General features: G+C 44.7%; 1 protein-coding gene and 1 long non-coding RNA gene across 3 annotated transcripts in view; one reads left to right on the top strand and one right to left on the bottom strand.

Annotated features, from left to right (window-relative positions):
• Nucleotides 1-492: 492 nt before the first annotated feature.
• LOC127913814 (non-histone chromosomal protein HMG-14A-like) overlaps nt 493-17,303 on the bottom strand; it is a 32,302-nt gene continuing 15,491 nt past the window's right edge. For both annotated transcript variants that reach the window (XM_052487223.1, XM_052487224.1), the window contains exons 4-6: nt 15,880-15,933; nt 6,846-6,965; nt 493-1,262 (exon numbers count right to left, since the gene is read on the bottom strand). In XM_052487223.1, coding sequence (XP_052343183.1) covers nt 1,215-1,262; nt 6,846-6,965; nt 15,880-15,933 — 222 coding nt within the window. In that variant the 3' untranslated portion in view covers nt 493-1,214. The remainder of the gene's footprint in view (nt 1,263-6,845; nt 6,966-15,879; nt 15,934-17,303) is intronic.
• Nucleotides 3,787-4,957, top strand: LOC127913817 (uncharacterized). Its single transcript, XR_008086837.1, has 4 exons — nt 3,787-4,074; nt 4,208-4,357; nt 4,611-4,760; nt 4,866-4,957. It is a non-coding gene; the product is annotated as an uncharacterized LOC127913817 (long non-coding RNA).

Raw genomic sequence — 17,303 nt, 5'->3', positions numbered from 1 at the left:
CTCTGGCACTGTTCTCACAGCTAGCTGATACAGGACAATGCTGACACCTAGTGATCATAAACATAACTACACTCTTCACAAACAAAGAGACAAAATGGAGCCTGTTCTTCAAATAATCGTTTCTTCTTCCTTCCCTCTTTGTATTTATTTTGTCAAAGGTATCACTTGGTAGATTTATCTCAGAGGTAAAGTATTCATGTTAAAAATGCGTTGACCCATGGTTTTCTGTGTCTATAAACTGCCATAAGAGCATTTTAACTAACAGAGCAGCTGTGAGGAAAAATGGGGTTAACATTAACACTGTCGGGCCTAGTCCTGGACTAGGCAGATCAATGGAGAATCCAAGAGTAGGATTAATGTGTTTCCTGCTGGACTGGTCAGGAGCTGAAGCCACAACACAACTACAATACAACTAAAACATAACTGCAACAGCCTTCACACATAATAAAAACTAGAATTAAGACCCAACGAGATGTAATAATGACAACAAAGTTTTGAGGAAAATTCACAGGACTTGTTTTATTGGAGAATTCCAGAACATCAGACACATCAGAGAACCGCTCATCTAAAAAACAACAACGTGTGTTTAAAAAAACCAGCAAGATGGAGAGCTGTCACACACTACTGCGGTCGCCTTAGGAGACACGCATGTCACTGTTACAGGGTCGCCTAGGAGACACATGCATGTCACTGTTACAGGGTCGCCTAGGAGACACACACGTCACTGTCCAGAATGTTTGTCATGATCCTCTTCCTCTTTCTTATTGGACAACACACTTTCAACACGCTTAGAACATGTTTCATGTAAAAACAGGAACATTTAGACAAAGCAAGGGAACGCCAGGGAGAACCGTTAATAACCCAGGACTAAAGGGAGAACCCCAGGAGAACCAACTGTGGAGGAGGGGGGCACAGGAACACAACTCACTATGTGACGGGACGCGCTGTGCTTCTTACACAATCATCGAATGCTGTTTCATTAAAAAACATTTTAGTGTGTTCATCTTGCCTGCAGACACTTTGTTGATATGACCACTGCAGATCTGCATTATATTACTCAGCTTTGCTTTGTGCTAAAAATCTGTACGGATAGTAGAGTATACTTATAAAATCACTGATAAAAATATTCCTCTGTTAACAATATGCCTTGGAGGGGGACCACAAACACTGGGGAGGGGGCGTCGGAGGTTAGGGGTCAGGGTTCGGCAGTGTTGCTACTCAGACTTGGCTTCCTCCTTCTCCGCCTCGGGAGCATCCTCCATCTGCAGGGTCAGAGGTTAGAGGTCAGTAGAGCAACCTGACATTCCTGTTGGTAGTTTCTCATCCTAAAACAGGAGCTTATCTCTGCCATCAAGCTGACCAATGTCTTCTAATGTTCCTTTATGACCAGCGTCAGGTCCTCTACAGTCCATGATGTCTTTATGACCAGCCCCATGTCCTCTACAGTCCATGATGTCTTTATGACCAGCATCATGTCCTCTACAGTCCATGATGTCTTTATGACCAGCATCATGTCCTCTACAGTCCATGATGTCTTTATGACCAGCATCATGTCCTCTACAGTCCATGATGTCTTTATGACCAGCCCCATGTCCTCTACAGTCCATGATGTCTTTATGACCAGCATCATGTCCTCTACAGTCCATGATGTCTTTATGACCAGCATCAGGTCCTCTACAGTCCATGATGTCTTTATGACCAGCATCAGGTCCTCTACAGTCCATGTCTTTATGACCAGCATCAGGTCCTCTACAGTCCATGTCTTTATGACCAGCCCCATGTCCTCTACAGTCCATGATGTCTTTATGACCAGCATCAGGTCCTCTACAGTCCATGTCTTTATGACCAGCCCCAGGTCCTCTACAGTCCATGATGTCTTTATGACCAGCATCAGGTCCTCTACAGTCCATGTCTTTATGACCAGCCCCAGGTCCTCTACAGTCCATGATGTCTTTATGACCAGCCCCATGTCCTCTACAGTCCATGATGTCTTTATGACCAGCATCAGGTCCTCTACAGTCCATGTCTTTATGACCAGCATCAGGTCCTCTACAGTCCATGTCTTTATGACCAGCCCCATGTCCTCTACAGTCCATGATGTCTTTATGACCAGCATCAGGTCCTCTACAGTCCATGTCTTTATGACCAGCCCCAGGTCCTCTACAGTCCATGATGTCTTTATGACCAGCATCAGGTCCTCTACAGTCCATGTCTTTATGACCAGCCCCAGGTCCTCTACAGTCCATGATGTCTTTATGACCAGCCCCATGTCCTCTACAGTCCATGATGTCTTTATGACCAGCATCAGGTTCTCTACAGTCCATGATGTCTTTATGACCAGCCCCATGTCCTCTACAGTCCATGATGTCTTTATGACCAGCATCAGGTTCTCTACAGTCCATGATGTCTTTATGACCAGCCCCATGTCCTCTACAGTCCATGATGTCTTTATGACCAGCATCAGGTCCTCTACAGTCCATGATGTCTTTATGACCAGCATCAGGTTCTCTACAGTCCATGATGTCTTTATGACCAGCATCAGGTTCTCTACAGTCCATGATGTCTTTATGACCAGCATCAGGTCCTCTACAGTCCATGATGTCTTTATGACCAGCATCAGGTTCTCTACAGTCCATGATGTCTTTATGACCAGCATCAGGTCCTCTACAGTCCATGATGTCTTTATGACCAGCATCAGGTCCTCTACAGTCCATGATGTCTTTATGACCAGCATCAGGTTCTCTACAGTCCATGATGTCTTTATGACCAGCATCAGGTCCTCTACAGTCCATGATGTCTTTATGACCAGCATCAGGTTCTCTACAGTCCATGATGTCTTTATGACCAGCATCAGGTCCTCTACAGTCCATGATGTCTTTATGACCAGCATCAGGTCCTCTACAGTCCATGATGTCTTTATGACCAGCATCAGGTCCTCTACAGTCCATGATGTCTTTATGACCAGCATCAGGTCCTCTACAGTCCATGATGTCTTTATGACCAGCATCAGGTCCTCTACAGTCCATGATGTCTTTCTAGTTCCTCCTAGTAGTGTACATAAGCAATAAGGCCCGAGGGGGTGTGATATACGGCCAATATACCACTGCTAAGGGCTGTTTGTACGCACAAGGCATCGCAGAGTGCCTGGATACAGCCCTTAGCAGTGGTATATTGGTCGTATATCACAAACCCCCGAGGTGCCTTATTGCTATTATAAACTGGTTACCAACATAATTAGAGTAGAAATAAATGTTCTCATACCCATGGTATAGGTCTGATATACCACGGATGTCAGACAATCAGCATTCAAATGTCAAAACACCCAGTTTATAAAGTAGTGTATAGTATAGTAATGTATATATAGTATAGCAGTGTAAAGATGTGAATAGTACAGTAGTGTATAGCAGCGTGTAGTATAGTAGTGCATATAATAGAAGTGTATAGTAGTTATTAGCATATTAGAGGTTATTAGTTTATTAGAGGTTTATTAGAGGTTTATTAGAGGTTTGTAGTTTAGTAGTGAAGAGCATAGAGGTTTGTAGTTTAGTAGTGTATGGTTTAGTAGTGATTAGCATAGAGGTTTATAGTTTAGTAGTGATTAGCATAGAGGTTTATAGTTTAGTAGTGATTAGCATAGAGGTTTATAGTTTAGTAGTGATTAGCATAGAGGTTTGTAGTTTAGTAGTGATTAGCATAGAGGTTTGTAGTTTAGTAGTGTATGGTTTAGTAGTGATTAGCATAGAGATTTGTAGTTTAGTAGTGATTAGCATAGAGGTTTGTAGTTTAGTAGAGTATGGTTTAGTAGTGATTAGCATAGAGGTTTATAGTTTAGTAGTGATTAGCATAGAGGTTTGTAGTTTAGTAGTGATTAGCATAGAGGTTTGTAGTTTAGTAGTGATTAGCATAGAGGTTTGTAGTTTAGTAGTGATTAGCATAGAGGTTTGTAGTTTAGTAGTGATTAGCATAGAGGTTTGTAGTTTAGTAGTGTATGGTTTAGTAGTGATTAGCATAGAGGTTTGTAGTTTAGTAGTGATTAGCATAGAGATTTGTAGTTTAGTAGTGATTAGCATAGAGGTTTGTAGTTTAGTAGTGTATGGTTCAGTAGTGATTAGCATAGAGGTGTGTAGTTTAGTAGTGATTAGCATAGAGGTTTGTAGTTTAGTAGTGACTGGCATAGAGGTTTGTAGTTTAGTAGTGATTAGCATAGGTTTGTAGTTTAGTAGTGATTAGCATAGAGGTTTGTAGTTTAGTAGTGATTAGCATAGAGGTTTGTAGTTTAGTAGTGATTAGCATAGAGGTTTGTAGTTTAGTAGTGATTAGCATAGAGATTTGTAGTTTAGTAGTGATTAGCATAGAGGTTTGTAGTTTAGTAGTGATTAGCATAGAAATTTGTAGTTTAGTAGTGATTAGCATAGAGGTTTGTAGTTTAGTAGTGATTAGCATAGAGGTTTGTAGTTTAGTAGTGTATGGTTTAGTAGTGATTAGCATAGAGGTTTATAGTTTAGTAGTGATTAGCATAGAGGTTTGTAGTTTAGTAGTGATTAGCATAGAGGTTTGTAGTTTAGTAGTGATTAGCATAGAGGTTTGTAGTTTAGTAGTGATTAGCAGAGGTTTGTAGTTTAGTAGTGATTAGCATAGAGATTTGTAGTTTAGTAGTGATTAGCATAGAGGTTTGTAGTTTAGTAGTGATTAGCATAGAGGTTTGTAGTTTAGTAGTGATTAGCATAGAGGTTTGTAGTTTAGTAGTGATTAGCATAGAGGTTTGTAGTTCCGTAGTGATTAGCCTATAGATTTGTAGTTTAGTAGTGATTAGCATAGAGGTTTGTAGTTTAGTAGTGTATGGTTTAGTAGTGATTAGCATAGAGGTTTGTAGTTTAGTAGTGATTAGCATAGAGGTTTGTAGTTTAGTAGTGATTAGCATAGAGATTTGTAGTTTAGTAGTGATTAGCATAGAGATTTGTAGTTTAGTAGTGTATGGTTCAGTAGTGATTAGCATAGAGGTGTGTAGTTTAGTAGTGATTAGCATAGAGATTTGTAGTTTAGTAGTGATTAGCATAGAGGTTTGCAGTTTAGTAGTGATTAGCATAGAGATGTGTAGTTTAGTAGTGATTAGCATAGAGGTTTGCAGTTTAGTAGTGTATGGTTTAGTAGTGATTCGCATAGAGATTTATAGTTTAGTAGTGTATAGAAGTGTACAGTATAGAAGTGTATAGTAAATTAGAGCAGTGTATAGTATAGGATAGAAGGGTATAGTAGTGTATAGTATAGTAGTGTATAGTAGTGTATAGTATAGAAGTGTATAGTAGTGTATAGGATAGAAGTGTATAGTAGTGTATAGTATAGAAGTGTATAGCATACAGTGGCATATAGTATAGTAGTGTATAGCATAGCAGTGTATAGAAGTGTATAGTATAGTAGTGTATAGTATAGAAGTGTATAGTATGGTAGTGTATAGTATAGTAGTGCATAGTATAGTAGTGTATAGTATAGAAGTGTATAGCATACAGTGGCATATAGTATAGTAGTGTATAGCATAGCAGTGTATAGAAGTGTATAGTATAGTAGTGTATAGTATAGAAGTGTATAGTATGGTAGTGTATAGTATAGTAGTGGACAGTATAGTAGTGCACAGTATAGTAGTGTATATTAGTGTACAGTATAGTAGTGTACAGTATAGTAGTGTATAGTATGGTAGTGTATAGTATAGAAGTGTATAGTATAGAAGTGTATAGTATAGTAGTGTATAGTAGTGCACAGTATAGTAGTGTATATTAGTGCACAGTATAGTAGTGTATATTAGTGTACAGTATAGTAGTGTACAGTATAGTAGTGTATAGTATGGTAGTGTATAGTATAGAAGTGTATAGTATAGAAGTGTATAGTATAGTAGTGTATAGTAGTGCACAGTATAGTAGTGTATATTAGTGTACAGTATAGTAGTGTATAGTAGTGCACAGTATAGTAGTGTATAGTATAGTAGTGTATAGTATAGAAGTGTATAGTAGTGTATAGTATAGAAGTGTATAGTAGTGTATAGTATAGTAGTGTATAGTATAGAAGTGTATAGTATAGTAGTGTATAGTATAGTAGTGTATAGTATAGAAGTGTATAGTATAGTAGTGTATAGTAGTGTATATTAGTGTACAGTATAGTAGTGTATAGTATGGTAGTGTATAGTAGGGTATAGTACAGTAGTGTATAGTATAGTAGTGTATAGTATAGAAGTGTATAGTAGTGTATAGTATAGTAGTGTATAGTACAGTACTGTATAGTATAGTAGTGTATAGTATAGAAGTGGTATGTAGTACAGTATATAGTACAGTAGTGTACAGTAGTATGTAGTACAGTATAGTAGTGGACAGTATAGCAGTATATAGTACGGTAGTGTACAGTAGTATGTAGTATAGTAGTGGACAGTATAGCAGTATATAGTACAGTAGTGTACAGTAGTATGTAGTATAGTAGTGGACAGTATAACAGTATAGTAGTGGACAGTATAGCAGTATATAGTACAGTATAGTAGTGGACAGTATAGCAGTATATAGTACGGTAGTGTACAGTAGTATGTAGTACAGTATAGTAGTGGACAGTATAGCAGTATATAGTACAGTAGTGTACAGTAGTATGTAGTACAGTATAGTAGTGGACAGTATAGCAGTATGTAGTACAGTATAGTAGTGGACAGTATAGCAGTATATAGTACAGTATAGTAGTGGACAGTATATAGTACAGTAGTATGTAGTACAGTATAGTAGTGGACAGTATAGCAGTATATAGTACAGTATAGTAGTGGACAGTATAGCAGTATATAGTACAGTAGTGGACAGTATAGTGGTGTATATTACCTGGTTGGTCTTGGCATCTCCGTTCTCAGAGTGGTTCTCCTCAGCAGCCTCTGCGTTCTCCTTCGCTGCTGCCTTCTTAGTTTTCTTCTCCTCCTTCTTGTCGTTCACAGCCTTCTCTTTCTGGGTGGGGGGGGATGACAGACATTATCTACAGAGCCTTCTCTTTCTGGGTGGGGGGGGTGACAGACATTATCTACAGAGCCTTCTCTTTCTGGGTGGGGGATGACAGACATTATCTACAGAGCCTTCTCTTTCTGGGTGGGGGGGATGACAGACATTATCTACAGAGCCTTCTCTTTCTGGGTGGGGGGATGACAGACATTATCTACAGAGCCTTCTCTTTCTGGGTGGGTGGGTGGGGGGGGTGACAGGCATTATCTACAGAGCCTTCTCTTTCTGGGTGGGGGATGACAGACATTATCTACAGAGCCTTCTCTTTCTGGGTGGGGGGATGACAGACATTATCTACAGAGCCTTCTCTTTCTGGGTGGGGGGATGACAGACATTATCTACAGAGCCTTCTCTTTCTGGGTGGGGGGATGACAGACATTATCTACAGAGCCTTCTCTTTCTGGGTGGGTGGGGGGGATGACAGACATTATCTACAGAGCCTTCTCTTTCTGGGTGGGGGGGATGACAGACATTATCTACAGAGCCTTCTCTTTCTGGGTGGGGGGATGACAGACATTATCTACAGAGCCTTCTCTTTCTGGGTGGGGGGATGACAGACATTATCTACAGAGCCTTCTCTTTCTGGGTGGGGGGATGACAGACATTATCTACAGAGCCTTCTCTTTCTGGGTGGGGGATGACAGACATTATCTACAGAGCCTTCTCTTTCTGGGTGGGGGGATGACAGACATTAGCCTTCTCTTTCTGGGTGGGGGGATGACAGACATTATCTACAGAGCCTTCTCTTTCTGGGTGGGGGATGACAGACATTATCTACAGAGCCTTCTCTTTCTGGGTGGGGGGATGACAGACATTATCTACAGAGCCTTCTCTTTCTGGGTGGGGGGATGACAGACATTATCTACAGAGCCTTCTCTTTCTGGGTGGGGGGATGACAGACATTATCTACAGAGCCTTCTCTTTCTGGGTGGGGGATGACAGACATTATCTACAGAGCCTTCTCTTTCTGGGTGGGGGAATGACAGACATTATCTACAGAGCCTTCTCTTTCTGGGTGGGGGGATGACAGACATTATCTACAGAGCCTTCTCTTTCTGGGTGGGGGAATGACAGACATTATCTACAGAGCCTTCTCTTTCTGGGTGGGGGGATGACAGACATATCTACAGAGCCTTCTCTTTCTGGGTGGGGGGATGACAGACATTATCTACAGAGCCTTCTCTTTCTGGGTGGGGGATGACAGACATTATCTACAGAGCCTTCTCTTTCTGGGTGGGGGGATGACAGGCATTATCTACAGAGCCTTCTCTTTCTGGGTGGGGGGAATGACAGACATTATCTACAGAGCCTTCTCTTTCTGGGTGGGGGGATGACAGACATTATCTACAGAGCCTTCTCTTTCTGGGTGGGGGATGACAGACATTATCTACAGAGCCTTCTCTTTCTGGGTGGGGGGATGACAGACATTATCTACAGAGCCTTATCTTTCTGGATGGGGGATGACAGGCATTATCTACAGATCCTTCTCTTTCTGGGTGGGGTGGGGGGTGACAGGCATTATCTACAGAGCCTTCTCTTTCTGGGTGGGGGGTGACAGGCATTATCTACAGAGCCTTCTCTTTCTGGATGGGGGAATGACAGGCATTATCTACAGAGCCTTCTCTTTCTGGATGGGGGGGGTGACAGGCATTATCTACAGAGCCCTCTCTTTCTGGGTGGGGGATGACAGGCATTATCTACAGAGCCTTCTCTTTCTGGGTGGGGGGTGACAGGCATTATCTACAGAGCCTTCTCTTTCTGGATGGGGGGGAATGACAGGCATTATCTACAGAGCCTTCTCTTTCTGGATGGGGGGTGACAGGCATTATCTACAGAGCCTTCTCTTTCTGGGTGGGGGGTGACAGGCATTATCTACAGAGCCTTCTCTTTCTGGGTGGGGGGATGACAGACATTATCTACAGAGCCTTCTCTTTCTGGGTGGGGGGTGACAGGCATTATCTACAGAGCCTTCTCTTTCTGGGTGGGGGGGGTGATAGGCATTATCTACAGAGCCTTCTCTTTCTGGGTGGGGGGATGACAGACATTATCTACAGAGCCTTCTCTTTCTGGGTGGGGGATGACAGACATTATCTACAGAGCCTTCTCTTTCTGGGTGGGGATGACAGACATTATCTACAGAGCCTTCTCTTTCTGGGTGGGGGGGTGACAGGCATTATCTACAGAGCCTTCTCTTTCTGGGTGGGGGGATGACAGACATTATCTACAGAGCCTTCTCTTTCTGGGTGGGGGGATGACAGACATTATCTACAGAGCCTTCTCTTTCTGGGTGGGGGGGATGACAGACATTATCTACAGAGCCTTCTCTTTCTGGGTGGGGGATGACAGACATTATCTACAGAGCCTTCTCTTTCTGGGTGGGGGGATGACAGACATTATCTACAGAGCCTTCTCTTTCTGGGTGGGGGATGACAGACATTATCTACAGAGCCTTCTCTTTCTGGGTGGGGGGATGACAGACATTATCTACAGAGCCTTCTCTTTCTGGGTGGGGGGATGACAGACATTATCTACAGAGCCTTCTCTTTCTGGGTGGGGGATGACAGACATTATCTACAGAGCCTTCTCTTTCTGGATGGGGGATGACAGACATTATCTACAGAGCCTTCTCTTTCTGGGTGGGGGATGACAGACATTATCTACAGAGCCTTCTCTTTCTGGGTGGGGGGATGACAGACATTATCTACAGAGCCTTCTCTTTCTGGGTGGGGGGATGACAGACATTATCTACAGAGCCTTCTCTTTCTGGGTGGGGGGATGACAGACATTATCTACAGAGCCTTCTCTGGGTGGGGGATGACAGACATTCTACAGAGCCTTCTCTTTCTGGGTGGGGGATGACAGACATTATCTACAGAGCCTTCTCTTTCTGGGTGGGGGGATGACAGACATTATCTACAGAGCCTTCTCTTTCTGGGTGGGGGATGACAGACATTATCTACAGAGCCTTCTCTTTCTGGATGGGGGATGACAGACATTATCTACAGAGCCTTCTCTTTCTGGGTGGGGGGATGACAGACATTATCTACAGAGCCTTCTCTTTCTGGGTGGGGGGATGACAGACATTATCTACAGAGCCTTCTCTTTCTGGGTGGGGGATGACAGACATTATCTACAGAGCCTTCTCTTTCTGGGTGGGGGATGACAGACATTATCTACAGAGCCTTCTCTTTCTGGGTGGGGGGATGACAGACATTATCTACAGAGCCTTCTCTTTCTGGGTGGGGGATGACAGACATTATCTACAGAGCCTTCTCTTTCTGGGTGGGGGGATGACAGACATTATCTACAGAGCCTTCTCTTTCTGGGTAGGGGATGACAGACATTATCTACAGAGCCTTCTCTTTCTGGGTGGGGGGATGACAGACATTATCTACAGAGCCTTCTCTTTCTGGGTGGGGGGATGACAGACATTATCTACAGAGCCTTCTCTTTCTGGGTGGGGATGACAGACATTATCTACAGAGCCTTCTCTTTCTGGATGGGGGATGACAGACATTATCTACAGAGCCTTCTCTTTCTGGGTGGGGGATGACAGACATTATCTACAGAGCCTTCTCTTTCTGGGTGGGGGGATGACAGACATTATCTACAGAGCCTTCTCTTTCTGGGTGGGGGGATGACAGACATTATCTACAGAGCCTTCTCTTTCTGGGTGGGGGGATGACAGACATTATCTACAGAGCCTTCTCTTTCTGGGTGGGGGGATGACAGACATTATCTACAGAGCCTTCTCTTTCTGGGTGGGGGGATGACAGACATTATCTACAGAGCCTTCTCTTTCTGGGTGGGGGGATGACAGACATTATCTACAGAGCCTTCTCTTTCTGGGTGGGGGGATGACAGACATTATCTACAGAGCCTTCTCTTTCTGGGTGGGGGATGACAGACATTATCTACAGAGCCTTCTCTTTCTGGGTGGGGGGATGACAGACATTATCTACAGAGCCTTCTCTTTCTGGGTGGGGGGATGACAGACATTATCTACAGAGCCTTCTCTTTCTGGGTGGGGGATGACAGACATTATCTTTCTCTTTCTGGGTGGGGGGATGACAGACATTATCTACAGAGCCTTCTCTTTCTGGGTGGGGGGATGACAGACATTATCTACAGAGCCTTCTCTTTCTGGGTGGGGGGATGACAGACATTATCTACAGAGCCTTCTCTTTCTGGGTGGGGGATGACAGACATTATCTACAGAGCCTTCTCTTTCTGGGTGGGGGGATGACAGACATTATCTACAGAGCCTTCTCTTTCTGGGTGGGGGGATGACAGACATTATCTACAGAGCCTTCTCTTTCTGGGTGGGGGATGACAGACATTATCTACAGAGCCTTCTCTTTCTGGGTGGGGGGATGACAGGCATTATCTACAGAGCCTTCTCTTTCTGGGTGGGGGGGAATGACAGACATTATCTACATAGCCTTCTCTTTCTGGGTGGGGGGAATGACAGACATTATCTACAGAGCCTTCTCTTTCTGGGTGGGGGGGATGACAGACATTATCTACAGAGCCTTCTCTTTCTGGGTGGGGGATGACAGACATTATCTACAGAGCCTTATCTTTCTGGATGGGGGGGATGACAGGCATTATCTACAGATCCTTCTCTTTCTGGGTGGGGTGGGGGGTGACAGGCATTATCTACAGAGCCTTCTCTTTCTGGGTGGGGGGATGACAGGCATTATCTACAGAGCCTTCTCTTTCTGGATGGGGGGGAATGACAGGCATTATCTACAGAGCCTTCTCTTTCTGGATGGGGGGGATGACAGGGAGCCCTCTCTTTCTGGGTGGGGGGATGACAGGCATTATCTACAGAGCCTTCTCTTTCTGGGTGGGGGGTGACAGGCATTATCTACAGAGCCTTCTCTTTCTGGATGGGGGGGGAATGACAGGCATTATCTACAGAGCCTTCTCTTTCTGGATGGGGGGTGACAGGCATTATCTACAGAGCCTTCTCTTTCTGGGTGGGGGGTGACAGGCATTATCTACAGAGCCTTCTCTTTCTGGGTGGGGGATGACAGACATTATCTACAGAGCCTTCTCTTCTGGGTGGGGGGTGACAGGCATTATCTACAGAGCCTTCTCTTTCTGGGTGGGGGGGGTGATAGGCATTATCTACAGAGCCTTCTCTTTCTGGGTGGGGGGATGACAGACATTATCTACAGAGCCTTCTCTTTCTGGGTGGGGAATGACAGACATTATCTTTCTCTTTCTGGGTGGGGATGACAGACATTATCTACAGAGCCTTCTCTTTCTGGGTGGGGGGGTGACAGGCATTATCTACAGAGCCTTCTCTTTCTGGGTGGGGGATGACAGACATTATCTACAGAGCCTTCTCTTTCTGGGTGGGGGGATGACAGACATTATCTACAGAGCCTTCTCTTTCTGGGTGGGGGATGACAGACATTATCTACAGAGCCTTCTCTTTCTGGGTGGGGGATGACAGACATTATCTACAGAGCCTTCTCTTTCTGGGTGGGGGGATGACAGACATTATCTACAGAGCCTTCTCTTTCTGGGTGGGGGGATGACAGACATTATCTACAGAGCCTTCTCTTTCTGGGTGGGGGGTGACAGACATTATCTACAGAGCCTTCTCTGGGTGGGGGGATGACAGACATTATCTACAGAGCCTTCTCTTTCTGGGTGGGGATGACAGACATTATCTACAGAGCCTTCTCTTTCTGGATGGGGGGATGACAGACATTATCTACAGAGCCTTCTCTTTCTGGGTAGGGGGATGACAGACATTATCTACAGAGCCTTCTCTTTCTGGGTGGGGGGATGACAGACATTATCTACAGAGCCTTCTCTTTCTGGGTGGGGGATGACAGACATTATCTACAGAGCCTTCTCTTTCTGGGTGGGGGGATGACAGACATTATCTACAGAGCCTTCTCTTTCTGGGTGGGGGGATGACAGACATTATCTACAGAGCCTTCTTTTCTGGGTGGGGGGATGACTTATCTACAGAGCCTTCTCTTTCTGGGTGGGGGGATGACAGACATTATCTACAGAGCCTTCTCTTTCTGGGTGGGGGATGACAGACATTATCTACAGAGCCTTCTCTTTCTGGGTGGGGATGACAGACATTATCTACAGAGCCTTCTCTTTCTGGATGGGGGATGACAGACATTATCTACAGAGCCTTCTCTTTCTGGGTGGGGGGATGACAGACATTATCTACAGAGCCTTCTCTTTCTGGGTAGGGGGATGACAGACATTATCTACAGAGCCTTCTCTTTCTGGGTGGGGGGATGACAGACATTATCTACAGAGCCTTCTCTTTCTGGGTGGGGGATGACAGACATTATCTACAGAGCCTTCTCTTTCTGGGTGGGGGGGATGACAGACATTATCTACAGAGCCTTCTCTTTCTGGGTGGGGGGGATGACAGACATTATCTACAGAGCCTTCTCTTTCTGGGTGGGGGGGATGACAGACATTATCTAGAGCCTTCTCTTTCTGGGTAGGGGGATGACAGGAGCCTTCTCTTTCTGGGTGGGGGATGACAGACATTATCTACAGAGCCTTCTCTTTCTGGGTGGGGGGATGACAGACATTATCTACAGAGCCTTCTCTTTCTGGGTGGGGGATGACAGACATTATCTACAGAGCCTTCTCTTTCTGGGTGGGGATGACAGACATTATCTACAGAGCCTTCTCTTTCTGGATGGGGGGATGACAGACATTATCTACACAGCCTTCTCTTTCTGGATGGGGGGTGACAGGCATTATCCTTCACATTATCCTCATCTATACTGGGCTCCCGAGTGGCACAGCGGTCTAAGGCACTGTATCTCAGTCCTTGGGGCGTCTTTCTGGGTGGGGGGGTGACAGGCATTATCTACAGAGCCTTCTCTTTCTGGGTGGGGGGTGACAGGCATTATCTACAGAGCCTTCTCTTTCTGGGTGGGGGGATGACAGACATTACCTACAGAGCCTTCTCTTTCTGGGTGGGGGGGATGACAGACATTATCTACAGAGCCTTCTCTTTCTGGATGGGGGGTGACAGACATTATCTACAGAGCCTTCTCTTTCTGGATGGGGGGGATGACAGACATTATCTACACAGCCTTCTCTTTCTGGATGGGGGGGATGACAGACATTATCTACAGAGCATTCTCTTTCTGGATGGGGGATGACAGACATTATCTACACAGCCTTCTCTTTCTGGGTGGGGGGGGATGACAGACATTATCTACACAGCCTTCTCTTTCTGGATGGGGGGTGACAGACATTATCTACAGAGCCTTCTCTTTCTGGATGGGGGGATGACAGACATTATCTACAGAGCCTTCTCTTTCTGGATGGGGGGGATGACAGACATAATCTACACAGCCTTCTCTTTCTGGATGGGGGGGTGACAGGCATTATCTACACAGCCTTCTCTTTCTGGATTGGGGGGTGACAGGCATTATCCTTCACATTATCCTCATCTATACTGGGCTCCCGAGTGGCACAGCGGTCTAAGGCACTGTATCTCAGTCCTTGGGGCGTCTTTCTGGGTGGGGGGGGATGACAGGCATTATCTACAGAGCCTTCTCTTTCTGGGTGGGGGATGACAGACATTACCTACAGAGCCTTCTCTTTCTGGGTGGGGGGGATGACAGACATTATCTACAGAGCCTTCTCTTTCTGGATGGGGGTGACAGACATTATCTACAGAGCCTTCTCTTTCTGGATGGGGGGATGACAGACATTATCTACAGAGCCTTCTCTTTCTGGATGGGGGGGTGAAGACATTATCTACAGAGCCTTCTCTTTCTGGATGGGGGGGATGACAGGCATTATCTACAGAGCCTTCTCTTTCTGGATGGGGGATGACAGGCATTATCTACAGAGCCTTCTCTTTCTGGATGGGGGGGGGGGGTGACAGGCATTATCTACAGAGCCTTCTCTTTCTGGGTGGGGGGGATGACAGGCATTATCCTTCACACTATCCTCATCTATACTGGGCTCCCGAGTGGCACAGCGGTCTAAGGCACTGTATCTCAGTCCTTCAGGCGTCACTACAGACCAAAGTCGCTTTAGAGAATTTGGCAGTACGCCCAACCGGCCTCACAACCACATGTAACCACATCAGCCCAGGACCTCCACATCCGGCTTCGTCACCTGCGGGATCATCTGAGGAGTGGAAGGGGAGGAGTATTTCTGTCTGTAATAAAGACCTTTTGGGGGAAAAACTAATTCTGATTGGCTGGGCCTGACTCCCAAGTGGGTGGACCTAGCTTCCAAGTGGGTGGGCATATGCTCTCCCAGACCCACCCACAGCTGCGCCACTGCCCAGTCATGTGAAATCAATAGATTAGGGCATAATTAATTTATTTCAATTGACTGATTTCCTTCTATGAACTGGAACTGTAAAATCTTTGAAATTGTTGCATGTTGTGTTTATATTTTGGTTCAGTACATTATGTACAACCCTGAAGTTCTGTAATGTGACTGCTCTAGCGTTCGTAGTTCTATTATGTACAACCCTGAAGTTCTGTAATGTGACTGCTCTAGCGTTCGTAGTTCTATTATGTACAACCCTGAAGTTCTGTAATGTGACTGCTCTAGCGTTTGTAGTTCTATTATGTACAACCCTGAAGTTCTGTAATGTGACTGCTCTAGCGTTTGTAGTTCTATTATGTACAACCCTGAAGTTCTGTAATGTGACTGCTCTAGCGTTTGTAGTTCTATTATGTACAACCCTGGGGTTTGAAGTTCTGTAATGTGACTGCTCTAGCGTTTGTAGTTCTATTATGCGCAACCCTGGGGTTTGAAGTTCTGTAATGTGACTGCTCTAGCGTTTGTAGTTCTATTATGCGCAACCCTGGGGTTTGTAGTTCTGTTCTCTTGCCTTTGCTGGTTTCTCCTTCTTGGCCTTGGGTTCAGTCTTGGCTGGGGCTGGTTTCTGGAGAGAGAGAGAACAAACATCAGTCTCATGTGTTCTCCAACCACTGATCATATTCCTAGTTCTACTGACCAGTAGGATCATTCCTAGTTCTACTGACCAGTAGGATCATTCCTAGTTCTACTGACCAGTAGGATCATTCCTAGTTCTACTGACCAGTAGGATCATTCCTAGTTCTACTGACCAGTAGGATCATTCCTAGTTCCACTGACCAGTAGGATCATTCCTAGTTCTACTGACCAGTAGGATCATTCCTAGTTCTACTGACCAGTAGGATCATTCCTAGTTCTACTGACCAGTAGGATCATCCCTAGTTCTACTGACCAGTAGGATCATTCCTAGTTCTACTGACCAGTAGGATCATTCCTAGTTCTACTGACCAGTAGGATCATTCCTAGTTCTACTGACCAGTAGGATCATTCCTAGTTCTACTGACCAGTAGGATCATTCCTAGTTCTACTGACCAGTAGGATCATTCCTAGTTCTACTGACCAGTAGGATCATTCCTAGTTCTACTGACCAGTAGGAGCTTCAGTGGGACTTTACTGAGATTTATCAACTGGTTCAGAGTTCTGTAACATGTTAAATATGTAATACATGTGGAATTAGCAGTCATGTCAAATCAAATTGTATTCGTCACATGCGCCGAATGCAACAGGTAGACCTGACTGACAAGCCTTTAACCAACAATGCTTTAAGAAGTTAAGAAAAAATAGAAAGTAACAAATAATTAAACAGCAGCAGTAAAATAACAATAGCGAGGCTATATACAGGGTATTACGGTACAGAGTCAATGTGGAGGCTATATACAGGGTATTACGGTACAGAGTCAATGTGGAGGCTATATACAGGGTATTACGGTACTGAGTCAATGTGGAGGCTATATACAGGGTATTACGGTACAGAGTCAATGTGGAGGCTATATACAGGGTGTTATGGTACAGAGTCAATGTGGAGGCTATATACAGAGGCTACTGGTACAGAATCAATGTGGAGGCTATATACAGGGTATTACGGTACAGAGTCAATGTGGAGGCTATATACAGGGTATTACGGTACAGAGTCAATGTGGAGGCTATATACAGGGTATTATGGTACTGAGTCAACGTGGAGGCTATATACAGGGTATTACGGTACAGAGTCAATGTGGAGGCTATATACAGGGTATTACGGTACAGAGTCAATGTGGAGGCTATATACAGGGTATTACGGTACTGTGTCAATGTGGAGGCTATATACAGGGTATTACGGTACAGAGTCAATGTGGAGGATATATACAGGGTATTACGGTACAGAGTCAATGTGGAGGCTATATACAGGGTATTACGGTACAGAGTCAATGTGGAGGCTATATGCAGGGTATTACGGTA

The sequence above is a fragment of the Oncorhynchus keta genome, chromosome 30, assembly GCF_023373465.1.
Source record: "Oncorhynchus keta strain PuntledgeMale-10-30-2019 chromosome 30, Oket_V2, whole genome shotgun sequence".
Classification (NCBI taxonomy): Eukaryota; Metazoa; Chordata; class Actinopteri; order Salmoniformes; family Salmonidae; genus Oncorhynchus; species Oncorhynchus keta.
Note: the sequence above shows the minus strand (reverse complement) of the source record. Positions and strands in the feature narration are given on the sequence as shown.